A 25,938-nucleotide genomic window follows, 5' to 3' on the forward strand; every position below is an offset into this window, starting at 1 on the left:
TAATCAATTCAAAGAATTTGTTAAGGGCAAGATGCTCTAACAAATTAGTCTCTACCAAGTTAACTGTCCACACGTTTTTAAGTCAAGCATTTTATTCACACATGGAAAAACACAACTTACAGTAACATTTGCTGACTGAAAAAAACGATAATCGTCTATCTGCTACAAAGTTACATTCAGCAGAGGTGCTGAGAACATTGAAAAGTAACCAAAAAAGTAAATAGACTTACAAGAGATGGTTTTCCATCTTCTATTCAGATAAAGCTATTTAATTGGCAAGACATCCCTTCAGATGTCCCGCCTTCAGAAAAGAGACATCACCCACCGAGCCCTTATAAGGACAACACTAACTCCAGCCGAGGAAAGGGGAGGAAACCATGATAAGGACCGCCCAGTGGAGACCCTCCTCCCAGTAACTCAGCATCTCCTCATCCCTGGGGACTTCTGGGGCTTTCATTCTGGGTGGCGCAGGTTGGGTCAGGGTGTCTGCTCCAGACTGGAAGACGTTGGTAGGTTGAGTCAACTTGGTGGGGTGGAGCCGTGGGCCGCTGCCCACCTGACGGAGAGGTGGGGGTCTTCAGGTAGATCTACCAGGTCCTTGCCTCTCACTCTACAGGAGAGAACGAAAACTGTTCAGTGTCGCCCAGTAAAAGGGAATAAAACATAGAACAAAAATTTAACTTGTTTATGGTCATGATGCAACATGAAATTAAAAATTAGACAAATTAGAAAAACTAACCTGAAGTTGGGGTCCCTCGAAACGCGTTGATGCTCCTCTAGGTCTAGAATCTGCTGAACCAGGTCGTCAAGACGACCGCCTCCAACAGCCAAGAGGTAGTCGTGATGACCCTCCCATCTCTAGGATGCCTCAATCAAATGTTGGTCTCCTCACTTGAATGTGAAGATGGTTCATCATTAGACCCAGGGGAACATCTAACCCCCAGCCTGACAGGGGACCACATCATAAACAGGTTGGAGGACGAGGAGTGACGTTCCCACCAAGTCTCCAGCGTGGACTCCAGAGCGTTCAGAGCTCCTGGTCTCAGACCACTAGGGGTCTCCACACTGCCCCTCTGAGCCCGACTGCAGTCCTGGAGATTAAAGGAGATTCACATTTCAACTTGTTGACTGAGATGTGATCAATAACCATCTAAACTAGATTTGTTATCATAACTCAAACATCAGCGGAGATCTCCTTCTGGATGGAAGCGAGTCTTCCTCCTCAGAGTCATCCCACCCTCAGGTCTGGTCCAGAAACCCCCTTCCTGGCCAGCCGGTCACCCGTTACCATGACTACAGTCAGGGTACCCGACACTACACATCTTCCCTTTGTCATTTTTTTTTTTTGCCTCCGCCCCCGCCCCCGCCCCTGCCCCCGCCCCCGCCCCTACCCCCGCCCCCGCCCCTGCCCCCGCCCCCGCCCCTTCCCCTGCCCCTGCCTCGCCCTGAAGGTAAATCTATAAAGAGTTCCAGCCCTCACCCTGAGCGGCTCCTCACCAGGAGATGGAAGGTCTGCATCCGTCTGGGCCCGGCAGATATACAAATGTACACGTTCACTAAATGACCAGACTCATTATGTATTTGAAAGTGTTTGATATATTAATAGTTTAATTCCTTACCGGTGTAAAGTGCCGCTCTGCTGACGTGGCAGATTTCCAGACCTTTCAAGGCATGGAACTTTGTGTTGCTGATAATGCTGGCGTTTGCGCTGACATTTTGTAAGTGTTGAGATCATTTTCAAATTGGTCAAATAAAATTATTAAGCTGTAAGCCACAATGACGGTTCCGGGATAAATAACTGAATAGAAATTCGTCCATTTTATGTTTCAAGTCACCATAAAGTACCAGTTCAAGGGCAAGATGCTTGTGCAATTGATTGAACCAATGGCTCCCAGGTCATTCGGCCAAATTCGTCCATTTCCAACACGACAAATTATTCAGAAACCAAACTCAAGATACTCAACCAAGTCAAAGTTCACCAGACCCAAACTAGACCCTGGTCCAGAACCCAAGACCACAATGAGTCCTCCAGACTGGTCCAACCCAACAACATCCCGGTCCTGTTTGGACCTAACAAACTGCAGCGATGACGAACAACAAGTCAGTAAGCATCAAACCAACCAGCAGCATGGGCAAACAAAACCAGCAGCAAACAAAACCAGCAGCAAACAAAACCAGCAGCAAACAAAACCAGCAGCATGAGCAAACAAAACCACCAGCAATCAAAACCAGCAGCAAACAATACCAGCAGCATGAATAAACAAAACCAGCAGCATGAGCAAACAAAACCAACAGCAATCAAAACCAGCAGCAAACAAAACCAGCAGCATGAATAAACAAAACCAGCAGCATGAGCAAACAAAACCAACAGCAATCAAAACCAGCAGCAAACAAAACCAGCAGCATGAATAAACAAAACCAGCAGCAATCAAAACCAGCAGCAAACAAAACCAGCAGCATGAGCAAACAAAACCAACAGCAATCAAAACCAGCAGCAAACAAAACCAGCAGCACGAATAAACAAAACCAGCAGCAAACAAAACCAGCAACCAGCAGAGCCGGCCCCGGCAGCCAGCGGGGTCCCGGCAGCAGAGCCGGCCCCGGCAGCAGAGCCCCCAGCAGCCAGCGGGGTCCCGGCAGCAGAGCCGGCCCTGGCAGCCAGCAGGGTCGGCAGCAGCATCTCAATGTGTTGAAAGTTGAATAAAGTGAAGCAGGAAATGTTGAGTATCTGGAGGTGTGTGCGTGTTTAATGTCCATCAGTACATCAACATGTAGTCCATGCTCTGGATAACACACTCACAGCCCCACTCATCCACAGGTCCACTCTCACCACAACCCACTAAACACCAACCCGGGCCCCAACCATCCAGACCGTCTGTCCGTCATCTAGTCCCTGGTGGTCTGATACTTCAGAGACCTTCCACCGAGGCCTTCACCCGGACTCGGCTGTAGTAAACCAGCAGGGTACGACGTCATCATCATGCTGTAGACCAGCTGGGTATGACTTCATCATCATGCTGTAGACAAGCTGGGTATGACGTCATCATCATGCTGTAGACAAGCTGGGTATGACATCATGCTGTAGACCAGCTTGGTATGACATCATCACGCTGTAGACCAGCTGGGTATGACGTCATCATGCTGTAGACCAGTTGGGTTTCATCATCACTCTGTAAACCAGTTGGGTATGACTTGATCACGCTGTAGAGCACCTGGGTATGACGTCATCAAGCTGTAGAGCAGCTGGGTATGAGTCATCACGCTGTAGAGCAGCTGGGTTTGACGTCATCACGCTGTAGAGCAGCTGGGTATGAAGTCATCAAGCTGTAGACCAGCTGGGTATGACGTCATCATCACGCTGTAGACCAGCTGGGTATGAAGTCATCGTGTCAGACCATGTACATGGAGGTTGACGTGTCAGTATCGCTGTGATAATGAATCTGAAGTCGCTATTTGGTTCAATGAGGTCATTGGTCCGCGGACGGCAGTCGGGTTTAAGTCAGTTTGTTGACCATAGAGTTAATTATCAAAATAACCATAAACAACCAAACCGACTCAATCATCAACTCCGAGCCGCAGCAGACTCCACATTCTCATGTGTAGAAGGTACTGAGGGACAGAAACGGGACAGAGACGGACTGTGATGTATGGAGGAGACACGGAGAGTAGACAGGTGTGGTGCAGCAGAACCAGCAGAGCAAAGAACATCGCCACTCACACATCCAACACACACCACAAACACAGCGCCACCCAAACCGCTCCATCCACTCATGTAGAAAAACAAACTGTCGTACTTTGAGAGGCTGTAGTCCTGGTCGTTGGTGGCCACGTTGTGTTTTATAGTCCAGGTCTCAGTGAGGACGGAAAGGAACGCAACGGTGGTCGTTCGAGATCGCATGCTTCGAAAATAAAGTCCTACTCTACTCTACTCTACTCTACTCCACTCTCAGCACGTCTCTCTCCACTCCTCGGTCGAATTGAGGACCAATCAGAAAGATCTGAGCAGCCGTGTCTTTTAAAGAAGAGCAGGAGTCAAAGGTGAGGCTCACTAAGCGCTAATTGGAATAACAAATCGAATAAATTGCGAAGTTAATCTGAATGAATGTGGGCGTTTCACATCTCATCGCCTTTTCTTCCTATTAGTATTTAGTTTTACCATTTATTTGATGTGTGTGTGTGTGTGTGTGTGTGTGTGTGTGTGTGTGTGTGTGTGTGTGTGTGTGTGTGTGTGTGTGTGTGTGTGTGTGTGTGTATAATGTGCATAGCACGTTCTGAATGGTATTAAATATTGATTTGTCATTCTTCCTTGCTGAATGGCATTAGTGACTTACTGTCATTCATGTGTGTGTGTACGTGTTTTCTGGATCAATAAAGTTGGATGAGTTCCTTGTAATCACAACCAAGTGCTTTATTACTCCGAGACAGGACGGTGACCAGACATTAACACATTCAACAGGATTATTATTCAGATTAATATTGCATATAAAGTGTACCACCTCCACACCACTGCCCAGCTACAATAACACACGTAATAGATCTGCCACAATTAACAATTGTACACTTAACTTTCAATTTCCAAAAGTCTTAACTTTTTCTTAAATTAAAAACGAAAAAAGTCCTGATGACCATCAATAAAACAACGGAACCATCGGAAAAGACTTCAGGACTCAGGAGGGATGGTAGCTGTAGTAACCATTATGAACACTAGGTGGTGCTGTCGCTTCACTTTGACGGTTCAACGTTTGGTTGCCCTTTAAAAAATCAACATCCTTGCTTTATTATTATGCTATCTTAACTTGAACTCAGCAAATAAATACAACTCAGAAACATCGATGAAATCATCCAGAGCCAGTGCATCCCTGTCCATTCAGGAAAGAGCGTTGAGGTATGAGCCATACAATGAAAACAACATTGTTGAGTGAACTTACCCCCACCTAGCATACTCTTTTTGTTAATTGTGGCTGAAAGTGCATTAAAATAACAGACTTGAATACATCACAATTGATATCAGAGGCAGTACAACATCAGACAGAAGGTGAAAGTGAGGTCAGGTGAGCCTGGTGGCGGATCCTAACAGTTTGGGAAGGCCAATGGGACGGAACCTGAGCTGTGATTGGGCGGTTTGGTTAAGGAGCTAAACCAGTGACATTGGGTCAACTACGACGGAAGTTAGCTTAATTTGCTAACTAACGCTGGGTGTAGTGAGCTAGCTGCACACGATTTCTACGAAAGCTTAAATTTAATTTGATTATATATTCTCAAATACTGGGAATATTCTAAATTCTATAATCAGGGAAACGAGAATATATGAAAATAATAGGAGCTATCTGGTTAACTTTAATTTAAGCTCAATGCTCAATCTTAAAATATATTTGAATAATATATTTAATACATATCTTCTAAATACTCTTCTACTCTCCAAAATAATTGTTTAAATATTTATTCTATATTTAATTCAGGACATGCGTTTATCAGACACAGCATACAGTGACTGCAGGGAGGGGTTTGGACGCAACTTGCTCAAGGGCGTATGCAGGCAGACTGGACATTGGGGATCAAACTCAGAACCTTTCCACTGGGGATTGTAAACCACCCTGCCTCTGGTCTCAGACCAGCTACAGCATTTCCTATTTTACTGTAAAACAACATCATATTAAAGGATTGGTTTGACTCGTAGGAGGTGACCGGTACTCTTAAAGGAGGAGTGGCGGTTTGGAGTGAGAGGCAGTGAGGGGCGGGGCTTAGATGGCGGCCTCCTTGGGCCGGACGTGGGTCACATGCTCCAGCTGGGCGGAGTCGGACACGTCAAAGCTGGTCCGGTACTTGGCCAGGATCTTCATGAGGGGGCGGAGCTTCAGCCACCACTGCTCCTTCGGGATCCGATGTCTGCAACGTTAAACACTTGTTTGAAGTACTAACAAAATTACATTTGGAATTTGATATTCAAAGATTTAGCTCTTTAAAATTGTACAGTTGTCATGTTTATTGCCAATTGAGTTTGATAGTATTGGGTATTTTCTAGAAGGTTTCACCTGAAGCGTTTTACAGTTAATTTGTTTTTAAATACGATAGGCAGGTCTCTAGGGGCCGACAGGTAGACCACACAGTGGGGATCAAACCCAGAACCTGTAAGCTGGGACTCAAACAACCCGCATGACTTTGTGTTCAGTTCGCATCCAAAGTTGAATCCGAGGTTTAATCCAAATTGACCAAACTTCATACGTTTTGGTAACTTCCTGCAGAATGTTTGAGTTTTCCGTTCTTACACAAAGTCGGTCTCCTCTCGGAGCTCAGCGACGGGCCGGAAGACCATCGCCCTGCGACGCATCCCCAGCAGACAGGCGCTGTCGTCAGTGTTGGCAAACACCCGACCTGCATACGGGGCCAGAGCACACACACACACTGACACTCTGCCTGCATACGGGGACACACTACACACACACACTTACTATCTGCCTGAATACGGGGACACAGTACACAAACACACTTACTATCTGCCTGAATACGGGGACACAGTACACTGAGTGAGTGTGTGTCTGTGTCTGTGCGTGTCTATACCTTCTTTGTAGGTCTCCTTCAGCGTGGTGGTGATCCACTGCATGGCTTTAGCCGCCACCTTGGTACCAAAGTTCCTGTCGAAGGGGGAAGGAGCACCCCCCTGTGGCCACATTCATGTTAACACCAAGAATCATCAAACCCATTAATACCTCATCCACCATAGTCACACACTGATGACTGTCACCTGGAGTAGTAATACTAGTACTATAGCAGTATTACTATATATAATTAGATCTATAGCAGTAGTACCTGCTGCATGTGTCATCCAGTGGTAATACTAGTACTAGAGCAGTAGTACTATATAAATAGTACTACAGTAGTACCTGCTGCATGTGTCCCAGGACGTTCTTCCTGCAGTCAAACACTCCCTTCCCCTCCTCAGAGTAAAGCTGGTAGATGAAATCTGTGGTGAAGTTCTCGTTACTGTTCTCATTCCTACAAACAAACACAGACGCACACACCCATGCATACATCCACGCACACACACACACACATCCACAAACACACACACACACACACACAAGCACACACACACACACACACAAACACACACACACACACACACACACACAAAATAATTAGCATCATTCCTGGTCAGCTTCATTGCTGATGAACTCCTCCCTGTAATTCACACTTTCGCTCTGTCAAAATAAGACCGCCTGTTCAGTTCATGAGCTCTGATCCATGTGGTATTTTCTCTGCTTTGAGGGAAACACTGCACATATTAAGATATCCTCGCGATGATGTATCTTTCATAATCCAGATCTCGCTCTCGTGGTCTCAGAGTTGAGGACTTCATTTGATTTGAAACTTTCCTTCGTTTCGTCTGTTGTTGAACAAGGTGACACTAGGATGACATCACCAGGGGTCACCTTCATGTGCTCAGCCCGCTCCACCGTGCACGCTCTTACTGGAGCACACCTGCACAACTGACTACACGGCCGCAGCACCACACACACACACACACACACACACACACACACACACATGATCACACACACACACACACTCGCACACACACACACGCACACACACGCACACACCCCCACACACACACACATGATCACACACACACACACACATGATCACACACACACACACACGCACACACATGCACACCCGCGCACACACACACACACACACACACACACACACACACACACACACACACACACACACACACACATGATCACACACACACACACACACACACACACACACACACACACACACCCTGCCCTACTTTCTCCCAGCGCTGCGGTCTGACAGCCAGAAGACGCAGTGCTCCCACACACCTGCCCCTCTCTCTTCAGGACAGAGACCAGACCCTCGCTACGCAGTCCCAGCAAGCACCCTTTCTCTCAGCGGTCTCTGGTGGTCTTAGGACTGACAGCTGAGGGGTTAAAGTTCAGAGTAAACTCCCCTCCGGTGCCTCTGTTGAAGGTGATGTCTGTGATTCTGTGCGTAGTTCGCAAAAGTATCCAAAAGTCCCTAATCAGACATCAGAGAGGCGACCGAGAGGAGGGCGTCACCCACGGCAACGGACCAGAGACGCGCGGTGAAACTACGAGGGTCTTCGACACAGAAGCTTCATCCACCCTATTGTGGAGACCGACTGGGAACCAGTGGAACCAGTTAAAAAAGTGGAACCAGTTAAACCAGTTATACCAATGGAACCAGTTAAACCAGTGGAGCCAGTTAAACCACTTGAACCAGTTAAACCACTGGAACCAGTTAAAACAGTGGAACCACAGCCCCATTACACTTGTAGTATAACTTTTTTATCTCTTTTTACCGCCGCCCTGTACGCTCTGCGGTGAAGTTCCCTCCAGGATCACTAAAGACCTTCTCTGTCTCCTCTGGTCTAAAGTGTAGAGTCTCACCTGAGCACCAGGCCCCTCTGGATACTGGTCTTCATCTTCTCCGTGAGGTGCTCCACGTTGGCCTGCAGACAGAGGAGAGAGGAGAGAGGAGAGAGGACGGCGAGGAGAGGGAGCAGAGAGCAGAGAGGACGGAGAGGAGAGAGGAGAATGAGGAAAGAGAAAGAGAGAGGAGACAGAGGAGAGGGAGGAGAGATGAGATGTCAGAGCGTCCGTGCTCCCTGAGAGGCTGCAGATACTGGAGCTGCTGCCCCTCTGAGCAACTCAGGGTGCAGCGACGGTTTCCACCACTAGAGGCCGCTGACTACTCAGGGTGCAGAGACGGTCTCCACCACTAGGGGCCGCTGCTGCTCTTACTGGAGTGAACCCTGCGCTGAATGACTGGAACTGAACCACATTGCCAGCAGCGATATCTTTAAATATGAGCTGTCAGTTAAACGCGTTATTAACGGCGTTAACGCAAACCAAATTTAACGACTTTAAAAAAAATTATCGCGCAATTAACGCAATTTCTTTCTTTGGCTCAAAACAAAGAAGCAGTAGCCTGACTGCTATGTTCAAATGACATTTGTTCAAAGCAGTCGTTTAATTGCACTATAGGCTCTTTTTTTGTGTCGTCCTGTTTTGATCAGTATATGCCAATGTTGTTATCAATAAAAAATCATTTGCACAAGGCAAGCCGATGTTGATAAGAGAATTAAAATGAGAAGAATTATGGGACAAAAAAATCAAGGGATATTTAGCATAGAAAAATAATTTGTGATTAATCGCGATTAATCGTGAGTTAACTATGACATTAATGCAATTAATCACGATTAAATATTTTAATCGCTTGACAGCTCTACTATAAATCCATTTATCCATTTATCCATTTTGGCTGTTTTATGTCATAATATTCTATTTTGAACTAAATTAATTCTACAACATTAATACTTGAGTATTAGTGTTAAATGTATTGTTTCTGTAATTATTGTATTATATCAATAATTAAATAAAAAAATATATATAGAGATGAATAAAGAAAATATACAATATATGAGTTAAAAATATGTATATGATTGTTTGTAAAGATATATGTTTGTATATATATATATATAGATGTTTGTTTGCGCATAGATATATCTGTTTGTTTGTATATATATATATACAGTATATATGTTGACGGGTGACCTCTGACCTGCAGCTCCCTGATGTCGAAGGGTTCCTCGTAGATGTAGACGGCATCGGCCCCAGCCGCCAGCCCGCCCACGTTGGCAAGGTAACCGCAGTACCCGCCCATCGTCTCGATGATGAACACACGCCGCTTCGTACCGCTGGCAGACTGCTTGATGCGGTCGCACGTCTGGACGCACACACAGAGACAAGCACACACACACACACGCACGCACACAGACACACACATGCAAGCAAGCACACACACACACACTCACACAGACACACACACACACACACACACACACAGGCACAAAAGCATGCGCACATACACATACACACACACACATACATACACACAAATTCATACACACACGCGGATGCATACACACACACACAAACACACACACACACACACACACACACACACACACACACACACACACAGGAATTTATACAAATCTAAAAATATCCACATGCACGGTCATGAGCTCACATGCACATGCAGCAGAACACACTGAGCAACACGCTTGGGACACGCCGGGCCAACATGTGCAGATCAGAGTTCAGAACTCATAATAACAACAACAGATCTCTCTGGGCACGGCGGCGGCCACGCCCTCGATGTGTCGCCGTGGCGACCTACCTCCACGATGGCGTTGAGGGAGGTGTCGGCGCCGATGGTGAGGTCAGTGCCAGGGACGTTGTTGCTGATGGTGGCGGGCAGCATGCAGAGCGGCACGCAGAACTCCACGTGGTGAGCTCGCAGCTCGTACAGCTCCAGCACGCACTCAAAGGCCTGGCCAGGGGCACGCACGTTAGGACTGGGACTGGGACTGGGACTAGGACTGGGACTAGGATTGGGTCTAGGACTGTGACTAGATCTGGGACTGGGATTAGGACAAGGACTGGGACTGGGATTAGGACCAGGACTGGGACTGGACCCACTGCACCCTGATCTGAGCTGTGTTGTTACGCAGTCAGACCACCAGGGGGCGGACTGATTTGTGCTGGAGGGCTGGAGGACTTGTGTTGTTGCTCTGTTGTTGTTGGTGTTGTTGTGTTGTTGTGCAGAAGAAGAGCGCTCAGGTCTGTGGTGATAAGGGCTGGAGGGCTGTGATGGCCCGTGTCTCAGGACACTATGAGGGGGTTTGAAGGTGCTATTGGGCAGCTCTCTCCATGCAATCGCCGATCTTGCTTCCCATTGGTTGGAGAGACGTGGAGGCGGGGCTTGTGACGGTTGACATTCCGAGAAAGTCGAAAATAAGAGCGCAAATTTGATGTCCCGCGTGCGACGTGAAGAGATTGTGTTGAGGTAGGAGGTTGTTCGGTTAGGTGAAGCGTCTCGTACGATGGGGGGTCATAGCTCAGCACGACCAGCATGACAACACATTCTACTCTGATCTCTCTGATTCACCTTCTTAAATAAATAGAACCTAAGAAGGTATTTCAACACTCTTAGAGTTAATGATCGCTAAAAGGATAAACCATTAAAGGGCCACTTCTTTAACACCAGGCGCGATGGGAGTTTGTGATTGGTGAACACTTGTGATGTCACTAATGCACTCCATTTCGAAATGGCTTCTGATGACAGATGATCAGCTGGTGGTAAATGAGGGGCCGTTTTATTATGTTACAGAATGTACTGTCCTTACCGCCATGCCTCTCAACAACTTTAATCTATCAACATCCTTGGATGTTGATAGATGGGGATGAGACAGGAAGCAGTGGTGGAATATTTGGGATTTTCAACATAAAAGTTCTTATTTTATTTCCAAGACTGCCCTATTTTATCTCCTTCCTCAGTAAACCTGGATTCTTCAGTAAAGGCAGCGGACTATGAGAAAATCAAGGAGGACTTTTACTTTGTTAACCTCATCGTCCCAATCCTAACAGGAAGTCTTGCTGGTCATGGCGTGTTAACCCCCCATACGTTATTATTTACAACACAAACACACTGGCGAGAAAGGGTCGTCAAGGGCAACCAGCGCTGCGCAGCGGACATGCCGACATGATGTCATCGTACGACCCAATCTTACCCTGGGGGTCCGCTAACCAGCTAGCCTCGGGCACTAAACCACGCACACATCTCTGAGCTGCATGATGCTATCACCTAAGCTAGGCTGTTTGGCTAATAGCCCGGCTGTTACTAGCCACACTGGGCTAATCATTCTGAGTTTCTTGTAATCAGTCTGGAGAACTGGTGAAGACGTAAAGTTTGTTTATGGATAAGCAGATTGTATGGCCGCTGTGAGCTGGTGTTTACACTGTCAACACGGACGGCCATCTGCTGTGAAGCTACAGCCAATACACTATCATCTCCCTTGAAGACTTTTGAAGGACAGGAACCATGGGAACCAAGTTCTGGGCTCAGTAGAAACCCAGACTGGGAGAGCTGGTGGTCGGTGCTCCGAGGTCTGGAGCGGGGCTGGAGAGGTTCTAGCGGGACCCGGTCCATGTCAGTCTGAGGCAGACTTCATGGAGATTCATGGTTGTCCACAGACATGTCTCTAACCCTAACGCTGGAGGGCCGACCCCATTACTCATGGTGCCTCTCAACTGAAGTTCCTCTTATCATCATGTCCATGCCCCCTGTGCTCAGCCCCCTGCCCCCCCCCCCCCCCCAGATGAACATGTGATGCTGGTTGAGGCCAGAGACCCGTGGTTAGCGAACACTGAGACAAGTAAAGCCAAGAGGGCCAAACTGGACCAAACTGGATCAAACCAGACCAAGCCGGACCAAACTAAGCCAAGCTGGACAAAAGCAGATCCAGCCAGACCAAACCAAAGCGAACCAGTCCCAACCCGGCCGGGGACACGCTCACTTACTTCGGTGATGGCGTTGAGGGCGGTGTCTGCCCCGATGCTGAGGTCTGAGCCTGGGATGTTGTTGGACACGGTGGCGGGCACCATGACCATGGGGACACAGAACTCACTAAACTGCTCCCGCGCTCTGGAGAGCTCCAGCAGACCCAGGTAGGCCTGCAGGCGGAGGAGCCAGACGGGCGACACCATCACCACAAAGCACAGCAGGAAGGGTGGAGGGGCGACACCATCACCACGGAGCAGGAAGGTGGAGGGAAGACACCATCACCCACAGAGCATAGCAGGAAGGGGGAGGGAAGACACCATCACCACACAGCAGGAAGGTGGAGGGACGACATCATCACCACAGAGCTGGAAGGGGGAGGGAAGGCGAAGTCTGGAGGGGAAATACTGGTGGTGGTGGTGGTGTTGGTGGTAGTGGTGGTAAAGGTGGTGGTGGTGGTGGTGGTAGGGGTGGTGGTGTTGGGGGTTCTGGGGGTGGGAGGAGCCGGTAGGTTAGATTGGTGGACCGATGGTAGATATTAGATATGGTAGATGTGAGAGATATCAGAGATGGTAGATGTTAGAGATGGTCAATGTTAGAGATGGTTGATGTTGGGAAGAGAGAGATGCAACGACCAGAGGAGCCCAGTCACATCAGAGGACGAGACACAGAGAGAACCAGGTAGTGGGGGATGCGGAGACCAGGGAAGGTAGGAGAGAGCTGGGGATGTTCTGAATGATGCATGATATATATTTGATCATTGGGTAGGGTATGATATGATAGGACATGCTGTCATATACTGTGAGCATTGGGCCTCATTCACAGAGCAGCCATCTTCATTCTGAACCCTAGCTGGGAGGGGAAATATCTACAGAATAAGGTCTATATGATGTATAAGATGATGATGTTATGATGTTAAACATGATGTTATGGGGCTTCTTGAATCGTAAACAAACAATTCAGCTGAATGAGGTTAAATGATGAGATGTCAGAACTATGTCAGAAACCACTGAGAACACAAGAAGTTATTAAACGATAACTTCAGGATTTCTCAACCTGGACACTATTTTCAGACCATTTTGGGTGTCAGGGACTAAAATTAGAAATGAGGATTACTTTGGCTCAATACCAGACCGATCAAAAGAATGTGTCGGCAGCAGTCCCTGAGACCGGATCTTATCAGACAATAGGGTCCCGGTTGAAACATCCTGCAATTATCCTTTCAAAATATCAACAATATAAATGGTTAATTCATACATTTTTATACATCATTCTACACAATATGCACAGAAAATAAAATAACAGTTTGCATTAGCAGCTAGCTCCTAGCATACACATAGCGTGTTGTTCTAATGGATAATAGCAGCTAGCTGCTAGCATACACATAGCATGTAGTTTCTAAGGATGAAAGTAGCTAGCCTCTAGCATAAACATAGCGTGTGTTGTGCGGGTTGGTACCTCAAAGCCCCCGATCACCAGCATGGCGTTGATGTTGTGGATCCTGATCTGCTCGGCGATCTTCTCAGCGTGTTTAGCAGGAAGAGTCCTTGAGGAGGGGATCAGTGAGGAGATGTTTACTATGTCTTCACCATCGGCCTCCATATGAGAGGTGACCAGCTGGGAGAGGGACCCACAGCACCAGAGCCCCTGGGAAGACCCCCCAGACCCCCTGAGAAACCCCCCCCCCACCCCCCAGGAGACCCCCCAGACCCCCTGAGAAGACCCCCCAGGAGACCCCCCAGACCCCCTGAGGAGACCCCCCAGACACCCTGAAGAGACCCCCCAGACTTCCTGAGGAGACCCCGCATACCCCCCAGGAGACCCCCCATACCCCCTGAAGAGACCCCCACACCCCCCAGGAGGAGACCCCCCCACACCCCCCAGGAGAACCCCAAGGAGACCCCCCCAGACCCTCTGAGGAGACCCCCCAGACACCCTGAAGAGACCCCCCAGACTCCCTGAGGAGACCCCCAGAACCCCCAGACACCTGAGGAGGAGACCCCTCTGGCCCCCTGAGACGCTCACCTCTTGGTCCCCAGCAGGGACCCCCCCTGGCCGGTCCACCCGCCCACGTCACCCCACTTGATCTCCTTGATCTGTTAGAGACACACACAGAACGACACACACACACACACACACAGACACACACGCACACAGACACACACACGCACACAGACACACACACTTTCACTATTTATTCATGTAGCAGACACTTTAATCCCAACTTTCTTACAATGAGTACAGAGACAGGTCATTCAGGAGCAGGTAGGGGTCAGAGGTCACCTGGCTCTAGGAGGCCTTCAGGTGGACTGTGGACACTGGGGATCGAACCCAGAACCTTTCAGCTTGGAGCCGACCCCCTGACCCCAAGACTCCCACCTCCCAGGGCAACAGAGGAACAGAAGTGTTTATAGAATATAGAGATAATATAATATCTATGCAGAAGCATGGTATTTATAGTCTCTGTAATGATAATGTTATCTGTCCACTTCAGATCAACACAGACACTACACAAACGCACACACTATCGCACACACACGCATGTCTAGCAACCCTTCCGGAAGCCTGACCTCACAATGACCTCAGAGGTATGCAGCCTATCAGGTGCTAGCTGTTCTGCTCTCAAACTATCAGGAGAAAGACGTCACCAAACTGCAGCCAAGTGGTCAAAAGGTCAACGCCAGGGAGCCAACACAGGAGAGCAGCTCGTCCAATCACGTCGAAGATAGGGCGTCCGTGCCGCTCCAGCATTAGTCTGGCTGAACGGAAGTGGACAGCGTCTATTTCACCGCTACTCCTCCCCTTCCGGTTGCTGGCGTTTCCCCCCGGCACTATTTTGCATGGACACCGCTGCTGCTTCCCGGGCTTAGCCCCGCCCTAGACGATTGTGATTGGTTTAAAGAAATAAAATCAGGCCCGCCCAGTTTCCTCACGGATAGACGGCTCGAGGTAGCGTGGTTCCAGACCATTCTACCTCCTGTAGTTTGGTCTGGCTTTGCGAGACTACTCCAGCGTTTAGCCTTGTGTTCTTCCACCCAGCTCACACGCTTCGCAGAACGCATGCAGAGTTCTGAGTGATATTGTGTTTAATGTAGAAGGAGAACAGTACAGTCAAGATACCTCGACCAATCGGGACTGACAATGGAGAGCAGAGGGCTTCAAATAAACTCAAACCGGGCTTCAGAACGAACCGCAGTGGGTCTTTGGACGACCTGATGGGGTTTGTGTTTGAAGACGGACAGGAGATGGGAGGAGAATGTAACCTGTTCTCACGCATGTGAGATCGTTAGGCCTCACCTGTCCCTTGGCGAATCCTTCGAAGCCGTCGTTGACGGCGAACATCTTGTGTCCCTCGGCGATGCCAACGCGGACCGCCGAGCGCACGGCCGCGTTCATCCCCGCCGCCGGGGCCCCCACGTTCAGGACCGCCACGTTGAAGCCGCTCTGGGGGAGGACGACACCTGTTACACACCTGATACACACCTGTTACACACAGACCTGTTACACACTTAATACACACACATGTTACACACACCTGTTACACACAGACCTGTTACACACTTAATACACACACATGTTACACACACCTCTTACACACACCTCTTACACGCACAACTGTTGCACACCTGTTGCACACCTGTTACACACCTGTTAAACACACCTTTTGTACACACTTGCTACACACCTGTTACACACCTGTTACACACCCCCATTACACACACCTTCAACACACCATAACACATACACCTTCAACACACACTGGCTCTCCAGCCCCTGGGCCGCCTGAGCTACAGACTAAGCGGTGGTGAGCCTCGTCCAGTGGCCCCAGAGCCTGGAGGAGGTTCTGAGGAGGAGCACATGCAGAGCGCTCTGAGGAGTCCCGCTGAGGAGGGCCGCGTGAGGCGGGCAGCGCTGGGTCAGCCCGGACTCAATGAGAACCACGATGTCGTTCCATTGCCATGGAAACGGAGATCTGACGGTACTCCGGCGAGCACGTCGATGCCATGATGCGTGGACGCATCGCTATCGTTGCAGAAGCGCAAGACAAAGCATGCGCCAGTAACTAGCCTGTCGCATGTTGCCTGGAAACCAGCCTCTCAGAAGCATGGAGGTCTGTTGACCGACAGAACCGCCTCAAACCAGCCAGCGACATGCAGCAGGTCGGTCGATGACGCCACAGAGATGGACAGAGGAGATTTTTTGAGGTGAAAGCTGCCTCATATTTGCCCAGCCCTTTTGCGCTACACACTGCTAGCCTCTTTGGACGCAGCAAGCCAAACCACCCTCTGTTAGCGTCACAGAATGACTCAGTCCCCCACAATACACCTGACCAGGAAGTACCTTGTCCAACAACCCTCAGAGTGGCTGGTGGATGGAGAGACACACGTTTGAGACGAAGGTTACAATCACTTCACGTTCATTCACATTAACACGTTTTAATCAGAGACAGATACGTAGTCTCTGGTGAACTTACGGAGGGAAGGTCCTTGTCCGACTTGCGGGAGCAGAGCAGTCGGTAGGTATGCAGGTTGTTCTCAAAGCTCCTGGAGAACAAATGTTAGATAAAGTTGTTATAATACTAGCACAACATCTGTCATAATACTAGCGTTCCAAGTTGTTAAAATACTAGCGATTACATGTCTTTATAATACTAGCAATAACTTGTCTTTAAGACACGAAAAATAGCGTGTGGACCGTTACCTTCCGCGGAGTCTGACGGCCTCGTCAAACTTCTTCTCGTCCATGGCCTTCTGGACCTCCTGAGTCTGAGGAACAGCACAACACAACGAGAAATAAATACACACTCATAGAGACACTGATACACACTCACATAGAAACAAACACACAAAAAAGCAACAGATGAATACAAACGCACACACCTCCCCCACCCATCCCATCCACCAACACAAACGCACACACACACACACACACACACACAAACACCACGACAGACACACACACACACACACACACACACACACACACACAAACACACACACACACACACACATATACCCCCACCCCCCGGTCGTACCATCTGAACACACTCCATGAGGGGCAGCCGGACTGACTGGTTTCCCACCAGAGACACGACGCAGGCGGGCGTGGTCGCAGATGCCTCCAGCAGAGCCAGCACCGCCTCCACCCCCATTCTGCTGGCCTGGAGGAGCAGGAGGAGGAGGAGGAGGAGGAGGGGGAGGAGGAGCAGGAGGAGGAGGAGGAGTAGGAGGAGGAGGAGGAGGAGGAGGAGGAGGTGGAGGAGGAGAGGGAGAAGGAGGAGGAGGAGGAGGAGGAGGAGGAGGAGGGGTGGAGGAGGAGGGGGGAGAAGGAGGAGGGGTGGAGGAGGAGGGGGAGGAGGAGGAGATAGAGGAAGAGGAGGAGGAGGAGTAGGGGGAGGAGGAGGAGGTAGAGGAACAGGAGGAACAGGAGGAGGAGGAGGAAAAGGGGTGGAGGAGGAGGGGGAGAGGGAGGAGGAGGGAGGGAATAGGTTAGTGTGTTCCACACCACTAGTACTAGATAATGACAATGTTCTAGACTAGTTCTAGACTAGTTGCCGGGGTCCTACCAGGATGCGGTCGAAGGCGGAGGGGGTCCCCCCTCTCTGGACGTGGCCCAGGATGGTGACCCGCGTGTCGAAGCCCAGACGGCGGACCACCAGCTGGGGGGAGGAGAGGGGAGAAGGAGAGAGAGAGTCAGCAGAGACACATCCCCATGGAGGTGGGGAAGGGATGGTGGCTAGGAGGAGGTGGGGAATAGATGGTGGTTAGGCGGAGGTGGGGAATAGATGGTGGTTAGGAGGAGGTGGGGAATAGATGGTGGTTAGGAGGAGGTGCTGAGGAGGGGGTGGTGCTGAGGAGGGGGTGGTGGTGAGGAGGAGGTGGTGCTGAGGAGGAGGTGGTGCTGAGGAGGAGGTGGTGCTGAGGAGGAGGTGGTGCTGAGGAGGAGGAGGGAGCTGAGGAGGGGGTGGTGCTGAGGAGGGGGTGGTGCTGAGGAGAGGGTGGTGCTGAGGAGGGGGTGGTGGTGAGGAGGAGGTGGTGCTGAGGAGGAGGTGGTGGTGAGGAGGAGGTGGTGGTGAGGAGGAGGTGGTGGTGAGGAGGGGGTGGTGGTGAGGAGGAGGGGGTGGTGCTGAGGAGGAGGTGGTGCTGAGGAGGAGGTGGTGGTGAGGAGGAGGTGGTGCTGAGGAGGGGGTTGTGGTGAGGAGGAGGTGGTGGTGAGGAGGAGGTGGTGCTGAGGAGGGGGTGGTGGTGAGGAGGAGGAGGTGCTGAGGAGGAGGTGGTGCTGAGGAGGAGGTGGTGCTGAGGAGGAGGAGGGAGCTGAGGAGGGGGTGGTGCTGAGGAGGGGGTGGTGCTGAGGAGGGGGTGGTGCTGAGGAGGAGGTGGTGGTGAGGAGGAGGTGGTGCTGAGGAGGAGGTGGTGCTGAGGAGGAGGTGGACTCACGTCCTTGATGTAGTCGGCGGAGATGGGTTTGTTGCTGCGGTCGATCGCCCCCTCGGCCACGATGATGATGTTCAGACGCTTCTTGTCAGCGCGGTTCTGGAGACACAAGATGGACGCATTAGACATTTATGTGTGTGTGTGTGTGTCTGCGTCCGTGTCTGTGTGTGTGTGTGTGTGTGTGTGTGCGTATGTGTATGTGTGTCTGTGTGTTTGTGTGTCTGTGTGTGTGTGTGTGTGTACATGTGCGTGCGTGCACGTGTGTGTGCATGTGCGTGCGTGCGTGCGCCAGTGGCGTAGCCAGAAATGATGAATGAACCCATGCCTCGGAGCGTCACATTTATTGAATGCTTTCGGTCACAGCTGACGCCGTAAGGCTAAACATTTTAAACATGCGCAAAACTGCATATACCTTACGTAGCCTCGGTGTGTCATCAGATCAAATTGAAACATTGCGCCCTTGTGTATGTGCGTGTTTGTGTGTGTTTGTGTGTGTGTGTATATGTGTGTGTGTGCTTGTGTCTATGTGTGTGTGTGTGTGTGTGTGTGTGTGTGCATGTCTGTGTGGGGGCATGTGTCCGTGTGTGCGTGCATGTGTATGTGTGTGTGCGTGCGTGCGTGTGTGCCTCCATGTGTGTGTGTGTGTGTGTGTGTGTGTGTGTGTGTGTTCGTGCATGTGCATGCGTGCATGTGTATGTGTGTGTGCGTGCGTGCGTGTGTGCCTCCATGTGTGTGTGTGTGTGTGTGTGTGTGTGTGTGTGTGTGTGTGTGTGTGTGTGTGTGTGTGGGTGCGTGCGTGCGTGCGTGCGTGCGTGCGTGCGTGCGTGCGTGCGTGAGTGTGTGTGTGTGTGTGTGCGTCCACATGTGTGTGTGTGTGTGTGCGTGTGTGTGTATACCCCAGATAGTTTGTAACACAGCTCCTCCTCCCAGTCGTCTTCAGGGGGCATCTCTGGGAAGAAGACCCAGTCGGCCCCGCAGGCCAGAGCGCTGACCAGGGCCAGGTACCTGCAGGACAAACAGGACACCATACATTAATACACACACCTACCAGGTACCTGCAGGACAAACAGGACAGCATACATTAATACACACACACCTATCAGGTACCTTCAAGACATACAGCCATTAATACACACACACTAGGTACCTACAAGACAACATCACTATAACTATATACACACACGTGTTAGGTACGTACAGTAAACCATAAATCCATCAATATACACACCTATTAGGTCCCAACAGTACAATATAGATTCATCAGTTCATCGATAATAGCTAATAAAAACAAATAAACAGATAATAAAAAAAAAATAATCCTGGCTAAAAGTGTTATCTTGTTTATTTTTGGAGTGTTCACCTGTAGTATATATTCAAACAATTATTCACCTCAGGCTCCGCGAATAGTGGGGAATAGCCCTATTCCCCACTATTCACTTCACCTGAGGTGAATAATTGTTAACTATACACACACACTAGCACTGAGAGTCCTGACAGTAGTTCTTACCCACAGTGACGTCCCATCACCTCCAGGACGAAGGTCCTCTGGTGGCTGCAGAGGACAGGAAGTACATGGGGACGTTTAGGAGGACAGGCAGCACATGGAAACGTTTAGGAGGACAGGCAGCACATGGGGACGTTCAGGAGGACAGGAAGTACACGGAGACGTTTGGTTTAGGAGGACAGGAAGACGTTTAGGAGGACAGACACCAACAAGAAAGCAAGACGCTTCAGTGTTCAGTGAGAGAGATGGCGTCCGACTGGTCTGACCCCCTGACCCTGACCCTGACCCTGACCCGGACCCCTGACCCCTGACCCCTGACCTCTGCGCGGTGGTCCCGATGGCGTCCACCACCTCGATGATGCGGTGCAGGGCTGAGTCGGTGCCGATGGTCATGTCGGTGCCACAGAAGTCGTTGTCGATGGAGCCCACCATCCCCACGATGTGGAGCACAGAGTTCCTCTGGACCGCCTCGTCATCGATCTGACCTGGGGGGGGGGGGGTTATATTTAGAACCTGGTTGAGAAGTTTATGGAATGCTAAAATAATAAACACATGTCTGTCTGTCTGTCTGTCCATCTGTCTGTCTGTCTGTTCCTCTGTCTGTCTGTCTGTCTGTGTGTCCCTCTGTCTCTCTGTCTGTCTGTCTGTCTGTCTGTCTGTCTGTCTGTCTGTCTGTCTGTCTGTCTGTCTGTCTGTCAGTCTGTCCCTCTGTCTGTCTGTCTGTCTGTCTGTCCCTCTATCTGTCTGTCAGTCTGTCACTCTGTCTGTCTGTCTGTCTGTCTGCCTGTCCCTCTGTCTTTCCGTCTGTCTGTCTGTCTGTCCCTCTGTCTGTGTGTCCGTCTGTCTACCTGTGGTCCTGAGGGTCTCCAGCAGACTGCTCCACTCCTCTCTGAAGAGGTTGGCCCCGGTCAGGCTGCCGTCCCCCCCGATCACACACAGGTTGGTGATGCCGTGCTGCACCAGGTTCAGCGCCGCGCGGACACGCCCCTCGAGGGTCCGGAACTCCTTACAGCGGGCGCTGCCGATCACCGTGCCCCCCTGGGGACGCATCAGAGGACCTCTGTCACATGACCTGTCATACTTAAACATTCAAACTGTTCCAAAGCGACGCCGCCTTTCAATCCTGTCTCAATAGTTATCTTAATACTTTAAGACTTAGGGTCTAAATAATGAACTAGTCCCTAAATCCACAATCCTGTATGAGGCAAAGAGATGGTGGGGTGGTGTAAGGCACTCCATCTGGAGGGTGGGTTTCCTCTGGTCCGGTGGTCCTCTGGTCTTCTCCAGACCTCCTGGCCTAGAGCTCCTCTAGAGCAGGAGGTTCAGCTCTTACCACTTGCAGCATGCTGGAGACGCTCTCCCAGGTGGCCTCCTCGATGTTCTGACCTCCGTCCACCATGCCCTGGTAACCCTGAGGAGAAACATCCTGTTACACACCCAGCGGTACCCCTCCACCTAGAACCTCCACCAGTACACCTCCACCTGGAACCTCCACCAGTACACCTCCACCTAGAACCTCCACCAGTACACCTCCACCTGGATCCTCCACCAGTACACCACCACCTGGAACCTCCACCAGTACACCTCCACCTGTGTGTTGTGCTGATGTTGACTTTGTGTTGTACCTCGTGGATAAAGTAGACCTTGGCTCCCACGTAGATCCCCATCCTGACCACCGCCCTCACAGCTCCATTCATACCTGAGGAGGAGGAGCAGGAGGAGGGGGGGGAGGAGGAGAGGGGGGAGGAGCAGGAGGAGGAGGGGAGGAGGAGAGGGAGGAGGGGGGGAGGAGGAGAGGGAGGATGAGGAGTAGGCAGGACAGAGGGGGATGACAAGAATAAAATAAAGAGTAAATTTAATCAAATCAAGTAGGAGAGAGAGAGAGAGAGAGAGAGAGAGAGAGAGAGAGAGAGAGAGAGAGAGAGAGAGAGAGAGAGAGAGAGAGAGAGAGAGAGAGAGAGAGAGAGAGAGAGAGAGAGAGAGAGAGAGAGAGAGAGGGGATAAAGTAATATTTAGGGCCAGTGTTCCGGGAGGAGAGTACAGCAGACAGGAAGTGACACACGTGACAGTCTGCCCTGACGTCAGACTATAGTGACCACTAGACTACTACTACACACTCAGACACAATCGCAGCCATTCAACCTCTGTGTGTGTGTGGGGGCGTATTTGGCTCTGGTCCTCAAGCTGCTTAGAGGCCCACAGTGGAGCGGCCAGGACCAGGAGCTCCAGTTAGCACCAGCTAGCTCCAGCTAGCACCAGCTAGCTCACTAGCTAGTAACTAGCTAGTTACCAGGACGTGGAGCTAGCTGGAGCTCACCAGTTCCACAGTCCCCCTTACAGTGGAGGTCAGATGAACGTCTGTTTGTTCCACTGTCAGAGAGAGAGCGTCTGTCTCTCTGTGGTGATAGTACTATCTTTGTCTGGCCAATCAGCAGCGCAGCCTGAGGGAGCGAGCATTCGGTTAGCCTTCCTGTCGCTCCAGCTAGCCTGTGAGCTACACTGGACCACCACTGCAGTCAGAGACACATTCAAGGACATCTCTCTCAGTAGGCGCATGCTAACTAGCGCTTGGAGGCTAGATGGGCCGGGTCTGCGTTGCTAGGAGACAAGTAGCGGTACCGGTGATGATGGAGGGCATGTAGGTGTTCTGATTGGCTGCTGTGTTTTAATAATATAACTTGAGACTCATTATTTTGTTGGTGAGGAAATGATGACTTAGTTGCATTCATTGCATTGTCATGCGTCCGTTGTCGTTGAGATAAGCATGTTGTAGGTCCTTCTTGTGTGTCTCTAACCCCTAATTACCTGTCCTTAAAAAAATGTCCTTAATAACATCCCATGTATGTGATGGAGGAGCACTTAGCTACACTCATTAATACTTTGCTAGTCGCACTTTAAACAAACCTTCATCATTATCATCATCACCACCATCATCGTCCCCACCATAATCATCATCATCATCAACCCCACCACCATCATCATTATCATCATCACCACCATCATCTTCACCACGTTCATCATCATCCTCATCATCATCATCATCATCATCATCATCATCGCCATCGTCACCACCACCATCATCATCATCGTCACCAACATACCCTATTCCCAATTCTCGTTCTTTGCAAAGTACTCACTAGTAATTTCATGTAACTCTACATCTGCTCTAATCTGGACCGAAACTGTAATAACGAGCGAATAAACGTCACCTCATATCCGTGGTCTTATGAAGTGCGTCTCAGTGAGACTTTAACGTCTCTTCCCAAGGAAGTGCTTTACATTATAGCGTTATCCGGAGAATCAATAACTTGATTATAGCAACACTAAAGTATAGTTTATGATTTTTATAAGTCTTTAGTTTGTCTCATAGGCCTACACTAGTTAGGGACTTTATTTGGAAAAAGTTTATTTGAACAGTACTAGCAGGGGCGGCCCCAGCACATTTGGGGGGGGGGGGGGGGGGGGGGGATGTAGCCGATAAGATTTTTTTTTTTTTTTTTTTTTGGACGCACTATTTTGCGCTCCCCCTCTAGATGGCGCTCTAGGCGGCCGCCTAACCCGCCTGTAGGGAAGGCCGCCCCTGAGTACTAGGGAAGGTTTACATCGAAATACATAGAAATTATAAATTTGCAACTACGCTTATGATTTTAAACATTAAACCAGTCCTTTCCACCTGATTTTTATGAGCAGCCCTGCAAGTTCGCATAAAAGGCTGATTCAAAGACTGAGATCACTTTCTGGTGGACGATCACTCTCGGGGCCAGGATCACTTTCTGGGGTTACGACGCCGACAACCGTGGTCACGTAATGCAGCATCACGACTGAATCCAATCAGTTTTTCAGCAGAGTTCTGATTGGATTCTTGCACATTGAGCGCTCAGAACAGACACACTGAGATATGATGACGAGGAGGAGGAGGTTAGGGAGGAACTAGTGACGTAGGGCCGCCGGAGGGGGCGGAGGACTCCCCAGGCTACCCTCCGCTCCTCACGTAGGCGCGTGCTTTTGAGCAGGAGGAGGACGTCCTGATCCCGACCCGCGGATCTGAGGCCGCCTGCTCGCCCGTACATCCACGCAGCGCTATCTAACGTTTACCGTAAAGACTGTCTGTCTCTGTGTTTCTTACTTAAATCAGACCGAACGAGGAGAGTAGGCCTACTGAATAGTCTCACACCTCGCACTGCACATGCGCATATATACTCGCATACTCCCACCCAATAACACGGGGACGAGGATATACAACTTGACAGCTTGAGAAGACAGACCCCTGGTTTGAAACTAAATCAATTCAAATCTAGATTGAACTCCAATCTAATTAATTCCCCCTCGTCATGCATGCAGGTCTGGTCACGGCCGTTTTGCCCACGTTGTTAATACACAACACACTGACACGAACAATGAGGATGCACAGAGCCCATAGTGCATCTGATAAAAAGCCTTATGGATGCAAGCTGGGTGCAACAGCTGATGCCCATACGGCGTTATATAATTTGCACTATGGGCTCTGTCACTCTGTGCATCACTATTACATCAGGATCTCAGTAGACACTACGGATCGGCCCTAATGGGTCCTAGTGGTTCCTAGTCGGTCCTAGTGGGTCTGAGGGACGACACCAGACCGTGTCCAGGGCACAGCAAACCCCGGTGTGAGACGGACCACAGCCCGGCTCCGGGGGTACCTTACCCTGGGCATCTCCTCCGCTGGTCAGCACCCCTATGGACTTCCCGGCGCCCGACAGGTTCTCGAAGAACTTCTTGGTGTCTTGCCGATTGGGGGCCGCCATGGCCGCCTCGTATCTTATCCGGTACCGGGTCTGAACGGCTCTGAACGTGTGTGAACACGTCTAACGGGATTGCACGGGTCTGAACGGGTCCAAGTGCGGAGAGAGGAGAACCTGGATCTGGGAGGACAGCGGGTCTATCAGCGCAGCGGGCACCGCCCCCCTCTGTTCCTCCGGACGGCCTCCCTTGTCAGCCCAGCCAGTCAGAGGCCGTCTAGGCGTTCGACGGACAGCTCAACGGTCGAATGAGTTCGAAGATCACGTCGTCGCGGTTGGAAGATGTGATAAAATAATAGAAAGTGTAACAATAATATAAAGTGTAATGTTATAATATATAGTTTAATATAATGATATAAAGTGTTATGTTATAATGAATAGTGTAATATAATAATATAAAGTGTTATGTTATAATAGATAGTGTCATATATAATAATATAAAGTGTAAGTTAACAATATAAGTGTAATAACAGAAATTGTAATTTAGTAATATAAAGGGTAATATAATAATAGAAAGTCTAATATTATAAGATAATGTGCAATATTATAAAATAAAGTCCAATACTATAATAATATTAAGGGTAATACCCGCTGTGGCCGCAGGGAGACGACACAGGGCGTTGTTTAATTCATTAATCAATTGAATGAATACCAAGACAGGATGTTGAGTAACTTCCTGAATTAAACTGAAAAAACTTGGCTCATCACAACGGCATCACTTCCCAAAAGCACACACACTTAAACGATACACCTCGGTCCATGATAACACACAACAACCAAGTAAAATAGATCTGAGTGCTGGGTAAATAGAGAGACGTGCAGG

At 49.7% G+C, this 25,938-nt stretch overlaps 1 protein-coding gene and 1 long non-coding RNA gene across 4 annotated transcripts; both read right to left on the minus strand.

Annotated features, from left to right (window-relative positions):
• Positions 1-74: 74 nt before the first annotated feature.
• Positions 75-3,972, minus strand: LOC115548464 (uncharacterized). The gene is made up of 3 exons (XR_003977589.1): positions 3,795-3,972; positions 740-1,091; positions 75-610 (listed from the first exon to the last, which is right to left on the minus strand). It is a non-coding gene; the product is annotated as an uncharacterized LOC115548464 (long non-coding RNA).
• A 411-nt stretch (positions 3,973-4,383) lies between these two features.
• Positions 4,384-25,277, minus strand: LOC115548889 (ATP-dependent 6-phosphofructokinase, platelet type). 3 transcript variants are annotated; one of them, XM_030363793.1, is made up of 23 exons: positions 25,022-25,277; positions 21,963-22,036; positions 21,671-21,748; positions 21,186-21,375; positions 20,657-20,822; positions 20,341-20,385; positions 19,730-19,838; positions 18,837-18,932; positions 17,966-18,058; positions 17,435-17,560; positions 17,101-17,165; positions 16,874-16,943; positions 15,697-15,843; positions 14,425-14,495; positions 13,858-13,945; positions 12,420-12,572; positions 10,237-10,389; positions 9,616-9,780; positions 8,442-8,503; positions 6,882-6,993; positions 6,559-6,658; positions 6,267-6,372; positions 4,384-5,886 (listed from the first exon to the last, which is right to left on the minus strand). In XM_030363793.1, exons 1-23 carry the CDS (start codon positions 25,119-25,121, stop codon positions 5,742-5,744), a joined length of 2,514 nt encoding a protein of 837 aa, XP_030219653.1. In that variant the 5' UTR covers positions 25,122-25,277; the 3' UTR covers positions 4,384-5,741. The 3 variants fall into 3 exon arrangements, with proteins under 3 accessions (XP_030219653.1, XP_030219655.1, XP_030219654.1); XM_030363795.1 differs by lacking the exon at positions 12,420-12,572; XM_030363794.1 differs by lacking the exon at positions 10,237-10,389 and having other exon boundaries at positions 25,022-25,276.
• Between the last annotated feature and the right edge of the window lie 661 nt (positions 25,278-25,938).

Source organism: Gadus morhua, chromosome 8, assembly GCF_902167405.1.
Source record: "Gadus morhua chromosome 8, gadMor3.0, whole genome shotgun sequence".
Taxonomy (NCBI): Eukaryota; Metazoa; Chordata; class Actinopteri; order Gadiformes; family Gadidae; genus Gadus; species Gadus morhua.